Source organism: Mesoplodon densirostris, chromosome 1 (genome assembly GCF_025265405.1).
Source record: "Mesoplodon densirostris isolate mMesDen1 chromosome 1, mMesDen1 primary haplotype, whole genome shotgun sequence".
Lineage (NCBI taxonomy): Eukaryota > Metazoa > Chordata > Mammalia > Artiodactyla > Ziphiidae > Mesoplodon > Mesoplodon densirostris.
In genome coordinates, this window is record NC_082661.1 from 220,923,443 (window position 1) to 220,936,323 (window position 12,881).

The following is a 12,881-nucleotide window of genomic DNA, read 5'->3' on the forward strand; positions in this document are numbered from 1 at the left end:
CATTAAATGGAAAGCTCATGGTCTTTGCAGTCAGACAGAAGGGGTTTGAGACTTACCTCTGCCATTTGAGCTTTTTCTTTGGCCTCATCTGCAAAATGGATACAATCATATGAACCTCAAAGGGTGGCTGTGAGGATTAAATGAAGAAAACGAACTCATATTCAGGCCTAGAGTTGTTTTTGTTTTGTTTTTGCCTAGCAACTGCAAATGTTTGAGTTTTTGACCCCTGGGAAAGTTCTAGTTATAGCTCATCATCACGTACAGAACAGGCAGGGAGCTAATGTCATGAATGCTATATCCGTTTTCTCTAGGTGGTCATTGAAGCCCAAGGACTGGAGTCCTTAATTGCAGCCACTCCCGATGAAGGAGAGGAGAACCTTGACTCCTATGCTGGCTTGTCAGCCCTCCTCTTTGATGTTCAGCTCAGACCTGTCACTTTTTTCAGTGGATACAGTGATTTGATGTCCAAAATGCTGTCAGCATCTAGCGACCCTATGAGTGTGGTGAAAGGACTTATTCTGCTAATAGATCATTCCCAGGTAATTCATTCTGCAACTGTTTACTGAATGTAAAAGGCATGCTTTAAATGTACTCCATGCTTGGAGGATACAAGACAAAGTTCCACCCACCTTGGAACTCACATTCAAAGCATTTGACCCTCTTGGTATTATTGCCCTTTCTCTTTTTCTCTTTTGCTACAGATAAATGTGTTTTCTTTTGTCTATATTATCTGATTAAGACATCTTTTCACTGTTGAGGCAGAAGAAGAAATACTCAACATAATATGAGTATAATACAATGTCATTTATATCTCAATAAAACTAAAAGGCGGTAGTGGTGGGAAACCGATGTGAACAGAGACAAGAAATTATGGAGAAAATAACCTAGGATTCAACAGAGAAGAGATGGCCTTATCTCTTCACTTGGCTTTCCCGGGCACAAGGGCTTAGGTGATTTCTGAAGGCAAGAGCTAAACTACATGGCTTCATAGTTACTGATGACATTTATCATGACAACAGTGGTTAGATCCAAATAGTGCATCATCCCTGCCAAATTCGTAGAGACACAAGCAACCACTGACACCAACCACATGCTTAATGGAGACTCTTTGCCCCAAATTCTCATGTTCACAGAACCTTACAATGGTTCACTCATTGTTAAAGAATAGGATTACTTTCATTCACTTGACCTGCATTCTTCAGAATAGTTTTCAGTTTGCTTCACCCCTAAATCTTACATTACTGTACTAAGGTACGACAATACTATATTCTGTGTGGTAAGATTTAGGTGACCAAGTTACTGTGAGATGGGAGTGGGCTGCCTCATGGAATTTTTTGAGAAACAGAAAAGGGTTAATCTGAATAACCTTTGAGTTTGAGTGTTTGATGCTTAAAATTTTTTTTCTTTAATGGCTTGACATTTCCTGCCTTACTCAGCATAACAATATAAAAACGGAATTTTTGCTAAAAAAGGATCTTATGGGAAATCCTTAAAGTGATCACTTGCACTCTTATTTATATTTATGATATTGAAGTTATATGAGGAGATTGGATTAAAATTTATAGACTATAGGACTTGCTTGGGAAGTTTGCTTTTGTTGTTTAATAAATTCATAAGTAATAGCCTAGTTTTGACTTTTGCCTTCACTAGTTACCTTCTGTGTGCTCTTGGGAGGTTACTTAATAGCTTTAAACCAGGATTTGCTACTCATAAAGTGAGGCATCTGGAACAGATGATTCACAGTTTTTATCAGCTTTGTTCTTTGCCAGATAATTTGAGGATCTTGATTTGTTGGATTCTGGTTATGAAATCATAGATTTTAAGATCTGGGAGTGACCTTAAATATCAGATTTACTAAAACTCCACCAAAATGTCATTGGTTGAAACTAGATGCTAATTCCCTATCTTTATTATTCCTCATAACAGTTCAGGATAGCTGTATATAACAAAAAAAGCCAGTTTGGGGTAGCTTAACCAAATAGTTTGATTTTTATCATGTAACAAGTATTTGGAAGTAGGTAGTCCAGGATTGATATGGAAACCCTAAGATATTGTTAGGATCCAGACTCTTTTTCCTCAGGTTGGCCATCTTTACTTGTGGTTTTCAACCTCATGCTTGTCCCCTCATGATTATCAGATGGCCGCTGCACTTCCAGCACTAATTCCTCATTCCAGGAAGTGAGAGAGAAGGGTAAGGTGCAGCAGAGTCTGAGACTCTTTTTCAAGAACTGTCCTGCAAGTACTATCTATTTCTACAAAAGATAAGCGTCTACAAAAAGAAGTCCTTTTTTATTGACCTAAACTGCCATATGGATATCTCTAGCTGCAAGAGAAGCTGGTAAATATAGTTTTTCAATGGTTGTATTGACACTCTGAACAAAACTGTGTTTCTGTTAATATGAATGAAAAGAAGGACAACCAGCAATGCGTTTCATGCCCCTTAATCCTCAAAGTCACAGAAGAAAAATTGTTCTCAAATTATATTATAATTTTACATCAGCATTTTTCCATTGAAGTGTTACCTCTGGAGAGGTGTATTCTTAATGAAAGAATCTCTGAAGAAGGCATAAGAGTGCTGAGAAAGTAGTCCACATTTTAAGATGCAGGAATAATAACAGTTCAGTACCACCTGTATGTACTCTCCTACCCAACAGCAACGCCTAATAGTCTGAATCGGGTAGAACTCTTGATGCAAAGATAAGTAATAACCTAGGTCAGGGTTGGCAAACTTTTATGTAAAGGGCAGAAAGTAAATAGTTCAGGCTCTGTGAGACATATGGTCTCTGTTGCAACTACTCAACTCTGCCATTGTAGAGTGAAAATAGCCATAAATTATATATTAACATATGAGCGTGGCAGTGTTCCAATAAAATTTTATTTACAAAAATAGCCAGTGGGCCAGATTTGCCTGTAGGCCATGGTTTGCCAACCCCTGATCTAGATTTATCTTGTATGATTTTTGTCTTCATTAAGCTAGGGTACTGCAGGCATATTCTAAGAGAAAGATCTTCCCTTAGTTATGAACATAGCCCGATGCCAGTGTAATTTAGATTGGAGTATTTGGCAGATCTGGGTTTATTATACAAATATGCTGTTTGAGTCTCCCTGGCTCTGCAGAACACTCCAGTAATGCCATCCTAGCTTCAGGGGCACATACCACTCTAGGTCAAGTGCTGACATTGAAGGAAATTTTGGCAGTGGATGACCCATCACAAACGCCAGGGCAGATATAATTACTCTGTGCTTACTCTCTCGCTCTCTTTTTGCAGCTAACTGGATTACTCTTCAGAGAAGGATGTCTATAAAGTCAGATGAACAGGGGGATCCTCTTTAGCCAGCAGAGAACATATTTTCCTGAATGGGAGCAATGGGATGAGTTGTCAAAATATCAGTGTCTGAGCTCTAAGAAACACCTTTAGGCCCAAAAGTAAAAGATCAAAGGGGTCACATTAGCTATAAATACAAAGCTCCAGTATCTTATTCTTCTGGTTCATAAACAAGAGTTTAAATAAACATGTCCTCTTGGTGAAACAAGGACATAAGCCTATGCTTTATCTTTTTTTGCAATATTTCTCAGAACAGCCTTCCTTGCACCCTAGGAGACAAATGACAGTTATGATTTCCTGCTAGCCATGCATGTATGGTAGTAGAAAAGTCTCCCCACAAGAGACAGTCTGGGTATTCATTCTAGCTCCACATGCAGCCTCCAAGCCTAATTTTTCTTTTCAGTCTTCAGATATAATGCCCACCATGGAAGATTTGTATGGGAATTAAATGAGATACAAAATGTAGAGCTTTGGGGGCACAGTAGGTGCTCAAAAGCTGTTAGTTCTACTTACTTAACACCCCTCAAAAATTAGAACCACTGGGCTTCCCTGGTGGCGCAGTGGTTGAGAGTCCTCCTGCCAATGCAGGGGACACGGGTTCGTGCCCCGGTCCGGGAAGATCCCATATGCCACAGAATGGCTGGGCCCATGAGCCATAGCCACTGAGCCCGTTGCCACAACAGAGAGAGGCCTGCGTACCGCAAAAAAAAAAAAAAAAAAAAAAAAAAAATTAGAACCACTGCACTATGTAGTTTAGTCCCTTTCACGAAGGAAAGAGTGGTTTGTCCTTCTACAGGGGTCAGTGGTCTGTCCTTCTATTGCTGGGGGGGGCAAACAAATTCCTCTGTGACTATGCATAAGAATTCTTCCACGATCCCCACCCCAGGAGAGAAGTGGAATATTCTCGGAAAGCCAAGGCGCCCCTCAAAACCCACACTGCAGTGGAAATGCTCTCTCCCCACAAAAGGCACCTTGTTTAATAGCCGTGAAATGTTCTTTTCCATGGCAGTTGGTGTGTTTTGACATCCACGTAATATGTGGCCAGTGGGAAGGCTAAAGTCCACATCACAGACCTCTGCCGAGTTAGGGACTAACAAGATGATAGTTTTCAAATGGGGAATAGAGAATATGATCCAAATAAGGAAGTACTTTTGAGGCAGGGCATACAATAGGGCCAGTTTGGAAACAATGACAATAACAGTGCAAATGCAGAACTCACATCTTGGTTCTGTAGCTCATGGGCATAGGTTACAATTGGGACATGATTATCGTGGTTTTCTCAGGATAATTTGTCTTCCTTCATATCAGTTATGATGCCTGAGGTAAGCCCTGCATCCCACCACCACCACATTTTGTTCTGGACCTAATGTAGCAGTAAGTATCCTTAGGGCTGTCTCCTAATGTGGCCCGAGTTCTGTGTTGAGAATCTCATGCTTTCATCCAAGTGTCTTTCAGACTGAAGGTAGTTTCATGCCACAATCAGACTTTTCTAGTAAAACAAGTTCTATGATTGAGATTTCTTGCCACACTCTTTCGAAAGTTGGAGAAAATTCAGGGGGATCCATGATCAACACAGTACTTTCTAGGAAGTGAAATTGCGGCATTAATAGTTGGCGAAAGCATGGCTTATTTGGTCTGAATAGGGCAGTTATGTAAAGAAGTTAGGCATGCTGCCAGTTGCTGTGGACCTCAGATCTTTGGAGGAATATCAAAATTAAAGGTACTGAGCCTTTTTCCCAGAACTGTTATCATTTCAAACACTGTCCCAAGGCAATCTGATTCCAATCCAGCTGGAGAACTTTTTGGCCAACATCGCCCCATCTAATGTACATAGAATTGCAAGACTTAAAGGGTAAATGCTGGCAAACAGCATAAAACAATGGGTTTCAGACAACTACAAAATTACTGAGGATGGACTATGTTTGTAAATGAGTGCTGTCCCTCTGGAATATGCCGTGGAGTTCATGTTGGTCTTGTTTGTTATTTTGATGTCATTCCAAATGTCAAACAATAGGGTATTATGGCTTAGTTAAGTTGCCTTGCCTTACTTTCCTAGCTTTCCTTTCCTAGGCAATTCCTGGAACTTGTATACTGCACCAGCCGTTTTTATCCTGCCTTTCGTTTACCAGCAGGATGCAGTTTACTATATTTGACACAGCATTTAACTATGGAAGTGGTAAAGGACTTCAAGAGATCATCTATCCCAAACCCTCACCCCCACTCCAAAGCCACACTGGATTTCTGATGGATATGCTTTCATTTTCCCTAGTCTTGTGGTTCTCAAATTTAGGTGCAACAGAAGCACATGAGGGCTTATTAAAACACAGAGTTCTGGGCACCACCCTCAGAGTTTCTAATTCAGTAGGTATGGGGCTTCCATTCCTAACAAGTTCCCTGGATGCTCATGTTATTTGTCAGGGAACCACACTTTGAGAACCATTGCCCCTCCCAAAGTGAGGCAAAGATTGAAAGAAAGCACCCTTGTCAACTGACACTTCACTTCTTTAGCATTTGAATTGACTAAATAATTTAGCAAATCAATAATCTACTTCCGTGATCAAGGTTAGAATGTGTTTCCAAGCCTAGAGAAAGACTTCAATGTTAACACAACTCAAATGGTATTACCTACAGCCGGAGGTTGAATGTGCCTTTGGAAAGGGGCTGGCTACATTGTGCCCCTCCCCCTCTCCTCCTCCTCCTTCTAACTATTATTCTGTATTTTTGTTTCTAGGAGCTTCTGTTGCAATCTGGACTTAAGGCAAATATGGATGTCCAGGGTGGTCTGGCTATTGATATTTCAGGTTCAATGGAGTTTAGCCTGTGGTATCGTGAGTCTAAGACCCGAGTGAAAAATCGGTAAGTATATGTATAGTACTCTATGCAAAGAACCACAGAGATAAGGTTTTTAAAATTTTTTATTGAAATATAGTTAATTTACAATGTTGCGTTAATTTCTGCTGTACAGCAAAGTGATTCAGTTATACATATATATAGTTCTTTTCCGTATTCTTTTCCATTATGGTTTATCACAAGATATTGAATATACTGTGCTATGCAGTAGGACCTTGTTGTTTATCCATTCTCTATATAATAGTTTGCATCTGCTAATCCCAAACTCCCAGTCCACCCCTCCCCCACCCCCTCTCCCTCTTGGCAACCACAAGTCTGTTCTCTATATGCAGAGATATGTTTTTGGAATTGTTTAACTTTCCGACTTCTTGAAATCTATGCTTTCTGTTTGTAATCATTAAATCGTAGAGTAGGGAGTAACCATGGGAAGTCATTCTTTCCATAGCTTCTTATGAGCAGCTAGGTACCTAATATGACTCAGCCAAGGATCTTTTCGCTTTTAAAGACATCCATGGACAGCTTGCACAGTGGATGAGATGGTCATCTTCTCTTGGTATTCCACTTTAGTAGCTGACAATGCTGTCAGAAGACTTTACTTTTAAGCAAATTTTTTTAGCTTATACCTCTTGTTGGGATTTAAAATCTTTCCTCTTTTGCTGTCTTCAGTGGAGAAAAATAAAAAGATGATCACTTTTGTGAGAATCTAATTCTTTTTTTTTTTTTTTTTTGCGGTATGCGGGCCTCTCACTGTTGTGGCCTCCCCCGTCGTGGAGCACAGGCTCCGGACGCGCAGGCTCAGCGGCCATGGCTCACGGGCCCAGCCGCTCCGCGGCATATGGAATCCTCCCAGACCGGGGCACGAACCCGTATCCCCTGCATCGGCAGGCGGACTCTCAACCACTTGCGCCACCAGGGAGGCCCAAGAGAATCTAATTCTTAAACATTGAGTCCTTAAATGTTTTTATTAGTGTTCATTTTTCTAAACAGAATTTTCTCTGCTCCTTTAGTTTTTCTAATTGACCCATCAGATCAAATGAAAGTGTTTTATTTTGAACTTAAAACAATGTCTTTGAACCAATGTGATAATCAAAAGAATTATTCTTCTGTTTGTTGTAATACTGAAGAAAAGAACATGAAAATGCAATTGATTTTTACCTTTTTGGATATTTAAAAATACAGTGGGGCAGAAGTGAGATAGGAGTGCTAAAATTAGATTTTTAGTTTATTTTGAACAATGGATGAAGGAATTGAGAAAAATCAAAAGGTGGCACATTTAACATGAAAGGTGACCCTCAGTGTTACTAAAAGGAACCAAAGAATGAGAAATGGGAGAGGGTTTCAGAGTGGTAAGCAATATAATTTAGGGCTTCCCACTGCATCAGTCATCTTGGTCATCTTTTTGATGTATTTTCTAGACAGAAGTTTACCCAAATTAAACTGAACTGAATTATTTTCAGAAGGAAATCAACAACAGCTACAACAAAAATTTCTGGCTTTTTAAAAGAGACACGATATCCCTAAGTATCTGCCAGTGTCCACATTATAGCCAATTCATCTTCAATTTTCCATTTGTTCATTTAAAAAATATCTCTAAAGCCTTTGTTGAGTGTAAGATATTAGAAGGTAGTCAGGGATTTAATGAATTCAGGGAAAAGGATTCAGGGATTTAAATGATACCACCTCTGACCTACTTTTACACTGGCAATAGCAGCAGGTGTGCTGTGAGAAGCACAGCAAAAATTAGTAGCCTATTAAAAGAGCACGAACGTACAGCTCTGATTTCATCTAAAGTCTACAATTAAATTAGAGTAGTCCTAGAGGTAAGCCTTCTACTAGGATTGTTTATCCTCTTCATTTTCATCCAAGCCTCTATCCGAGTCAATCCAATCTGTCTAGGTGATCACTGGAGAACCTATGACATCTGTCCTTTCTGGGGCACCCAATATTCATGCTGTAGGAAGGGTTCTTTGTGATACTGTATTTTTCAAATATCTTGGCCACCATAGACTTCTGTCATCAGAGACCCTTTGGAGAAAGTAATGAAATGGAATTGAGGTAGCTACATAGAAGCCAACAGAGAGATAGTTACCAAGAAAATTGTTGTAAACATCAACTGTCTTCTGGGTGAGCTTAGACTTTGTTTCAAGATAACACAGGTATTTCTGACTTCCTGATAGGACTAGGTTCCAGGCATGTTTTCATCATGGCTCTTGGTATGCCCATACCAAACATTAATGCCTGATAGACATTTCATTCCCACATCTAGAATTGAAGGCTGGGGGAGGACTCAGGAGTAGGGCAAAACTTCACTGCCCAACTGCTGGGACAAACCAGTTCCTGGTTACCAACAGAATTCTAAGCACATTTAGGTCACCTATTAGTCCCTTAAGTGTTTCTTTCCTGTTATCAGCATGAGAAATTCAGACCCTGTGGTCTGTTAGTTCAGCTCAGTTAAATGTGATTAACAGCTTATTTTGCTCAATTCTTAGGGTAACTGTGGTAATAACTGGTGACATCACAGTGGACTCCTCTTTTGTGAAAGCTGGCCTGGAAATTGGTGTGGAAGCAGAAGCAGGCTTGGAGTTTATCTCCACGGTGCAGTTTTCTCAGTACCCCTTCTTAGTGTGCCTGCAGATGGACAGGGATGGAGTTCCATACAGGTAAGAAGCAGTGCTTCTGGAATGTTCCACGGCCAGCCCCAGTTCACCAGGAACTTGCACCCAGTTTTGTGCATTCTGTTATAGAAATTAAAGGAAAATGGTAAAAACCCAGTGAAACATGACTTTTCTTTAAATGAGTAAAAGAATAATTGATAAGACTAAAAAAAAAAGTTAGTTTCTAGGATACCAAGAAACTATAATGACTAGTTCATTTGATTCTGGAGATAATATCATATTCTAGCCCAGAAATAATTTATCAAGGCAACAAAGGGATTTGATTTACTGTAAGAATTACCACACAGTTTCAGCAAAAACACTAGATGCATATTTACTATCAGCTATCTTCACAGTTGTCTCTTGGACAGAAAGTTCAAAACAGAACATCTGACAATCATTTACCATGGTTTAAGAGCCCAAATGAATCACAATTTTTAGGTAATCCATACAACAGCAACTTGACCTGGTTTAAGTTTTGGCTCAAGCTTAAGATTTTGGGATTTTGAATTTTTTTTAAAAAAAGGCTTTTAGTAGAGTACTTAGTGTCCCAGAAACTAAATATATAACTGTCCATGTAGTTTTCCCAACACCTTATCCACTCTAGAGCTTTTCATTTACACTGTGCCCTTTGAATTTTGTGACAATTATTCTAATAATACTATAGTGAGGAAGTAGGCTGCTTCGGGTCTAGGGAGCACTGACTTTTCTGTGGTGGGTGTAGAGGTCGCCTTGACATGCACGCTTAACCATGAAGGGAATCTGTAGACTTAAAGCAGAGAACCATGTTTTACATGATCTCCTTTGATAAGTAGGGCAGAGTTACGCACCTTCTTTATTTATTTTTTCATTTCATGATCCATGTAAGGAATGCTAGATGATGTAAGTACAAATATGAACAGGTTATGTTTTTACAGAAGAAAAGATCGTAGATTATTGTACATTAAGCTGTTGCTAATTTATTAACCTATGTCTAGAATAAACCTCCATTAATACATTTTAGAAAATCAACCTTGCAATGGTCAAAATGCAGTGACCAGCAGCCCAGGCACAAGGCTAACTGGTTAGGTTCCACATTTCACTTGGGCCAGGGCTCTGGGGATGTTTCCCTGTCAGCATTCTCAGCTTAAATCCAGTTGGATTTGCTCCTTTCTCAAAAGGGAAATACTCCAAAGGTGGGGCTCCTGGAATGAGGGTGGGGGACATAGCAAGGCCTACAAAGCTTAGCAGCCTCTGCAGAAAGCTGAGAGGCATTTGGTCCCTCATTCCAGAAGAATGAGTAGCAACACTCCCATATCCCAGGCATGTGGAGTGTATCTGCTGGTGTAAAAAGAAATGCGAAGAAAAAAATCACCCCATTCATGGGAGCGAAAGCTAGCCGTCTTTGGTACTCACATCCTTTCTCAAATGGCTTTGAAACAGAAGCTTCAAGTGTTCACTCAATAACTTGGCTCTGACGGGTGTGGGGTGACTTTAATATGTGTGTAATTTTGTTATTATTGTTATTATGCAGGCAATTTGAGACAAAGTATGAAAGGCTGTCCACAGGCAGAGGTTATGTCTCTCGGAAGAGAAAAGAAAGCCTAATAGCGGGATCTGAATTCCCGCTGCACCAAGAGAACTCTGACATGTGCAAGGCGGTGTTTCCTCCTCAACCAGAGAGTAGTTCCAGCGGTTGGTTTTGAAACTGATGGGGCTGTTTCACTGGAATCCATCTCCCCGGAAGGGATATGATGTGACATGCCTAAGTACTTGCTCCCTGAGAGCACAGTGTTTACATATTTACCTGTATTTAAGAGTTTTGTAAAAAACAGTGAAAAACCTCACATAATTAAGCTTGGGCCTGAATCATTCAGTACTACTTACAGTGTCATTGTGAGCCAACCTATGTGACACTTTTAGTAGCATTCTTAGTTTTATTGTATCTCTCTCAAATCACATTTAGTACTATGAAAATAGTTCTGCCCTAAGAAGAAACTACTGTTTGTAAAAAATAAGACACACAGACACACATTCAGGAGAGCACAATTTTGTTTTAACAATTTTCAGTCAATGTATATGAAGCCCTTGGTAGAACCTTACACAGCTTGTTTCTACGAAACATGACCAATCAGGAAAAAACAGACCTTTTTTTCTTGGAGAGGGGAGCAGGGAGGAAAGGGATAAGACTTTTAATGGCTTTTGTCAGCCATCTTCAAGAATTAATATTTATCTCTTCTGTTAGTTTTATTGAGTATTGAGGTAAGAGGCACACAGAATGAACACATACCATCTCTTCTTTCTGCTGGCCATGTAGTCAGATCGCTAGAAGAAAGCTAATCAGTCCTCTGCCTTCTGGCTTACAAAAATGTCGGACTCAGCATATCAGAATTAGAAATATTAATTTCAGGAACTCCATTTGATTTTTTCTTGTGCTGTATCTCTTTGAGACTGTAATGTGGTCCACTGTCCTTTATAAGGGACATCCTCAAATATTCATCATTTTATTTTTCACTCAATTGTTTTGTGGTGGAAATTCCAGTCTGTTGGACTGAAGTCTACAAAAGCCAGAATGGCTGAGAGAATTTAATAATGCTTTGAGAACCTGATGGATTTGGACTTCTAAAAAATGAAATCAAGAAAAGAGTGTCTCTATTTGTACAAATTAAAAGAGCCATGTTAACCATTTTCAAATATTTACTAATAAAATAGATACATGTTTGGATAGCGACAGGCCCAAAACAGATAACAGGTGCTCACTTGTCCATTAAACACACACACACACACATGCACACACACACGCACACACACACGCACACACACACGGGAAGTTTAGCTAGCCCACCACTAGTTGTAAATTTAAAATGATGTGTGATGAAATAAATATGTGGAATTCCTATTGAATTGCTTTTGTCTTCCATTATTTCGAGCACCATATTTCTCTGTTCCTGCCCCTTTCTGAGCCCAGACACATATACAGCTAAGCCTCCGAAGCTCTGTAGAACAGGCCAGATGCTCTAATAGGTGGTCAGAGCCCTTTGGAAAATACGCTATTGAAAATAGCAGCAGAAGCAGTCAGAAGCTCATAAGGACCGGCAAGCTTAAAAACAAGCTCTAAGCCCAGTTTTTATAAAGCTCTGGACCTGCACACGTACTGTTATGTTATTGAGAAGAGAAAAAGGAGTAAAAACAGGAGGGCTTCAGGGGTACTCTTGGTGGTGGTGGCATTGGCCTTGGAGGAAGCGTTCTGTAGAGATACTCATGCTGCAGCAAAAGCAAGTTGATCCAGGGCACTGAGCTGAAGAGGCTGTGGGCTAAGGAACCTCATCCATGTGACACTTAGTAAATCACAGCTGCTTCTGTGATAATAACTTAGTTATTACATAAAATAATAGCTTACTTAAGAGTGATGACTGCAGTGTCACAGGTATTACTGTTATGCTATTTCCCAACTGCTTATCTGCCTGGCTGAGTCAAATATGGCCACTTATTTGGAGAATGGGTGGTACTTACCAACTCTAACATGCTCCAAAGAAAAAAGAAACCTGAAGCATAGAACAAACATTAACTCCTTTCTAGATAAATGAGACAAACTTTAGAGGAGTAGGGTGATATTTCACATTTTATATGACATATTGGAGCCAGAAAAACTTACTTGGCATCCTTATTGTTGACCTGTTTCAAACACCAGTGTCCAGACGGCTGACTTTTGCAGAGATGGCTGTCTGGGAACTGCACGACCCTCTGGCATGAGCCCCTGCGCCCAGTCAGCCTCTCCTTGCAGACCTGAAGGATTTAGCCTGGCTGTTCTACAAAGCGCTACTGTCATGCCCTGTCTCTCACAGATGTACTGCCCATGGCAAGTTGCCCTCTGCTTCTTTGAACCTGACCACCTTCAAATACATTTTTAAAGCTAACACTTATTTAGCGCTTGTAAAGGTCAGGGATTTTTAAGCATTTTACGTATATTAAAAATTATTTAATTTTCACAACAACCACATTTAACGGGGAACGTTATTACTTCCATGTTGTAGACTGGCACTGTCCAATAGAAATATAATGTAAACAGATA

General features: G+C 39.9%; 1 protein-coding gene across 2 annotated transcripts in view; it reads left to right on the top strand.

Annotated features, from left to right (window-relative positions):
* The window catches only part of MTTP (microsomal triglyceride transfer protein), a 57,210-nt gene extending 45,521 nt beyond the window's left edge, over positions 1 to 11,689 (top strand). For both annotated transcript variants that reach the window (XM_060115340.1, XM_060115331.1), the window contains exons 15-18: positions 312 to 539; positions 6,058 to 6,182; positions 8,666 to 8,836; positions 10,344 to 11,689. In XM_060115340.1, the coding sequence (XP_059971323.1) occupies positions 312 to 539; positions 6,058 to 6,182; positions 8,666 to 8,836; positions 10,344 to 10,515 (696 nt within the window). In that variant the 3' untranslated portion in view covers positions 10,516 to 11,689. The remainder of the gene's footprint in view (positions 1 to 311; positions 540 to 6,057; positions 6,183 to 8,665; positions 8,837 to 10,343) is intronic.
* Positions 11,690 to 12,881: the final 1,192 nt, after the last annotated feature.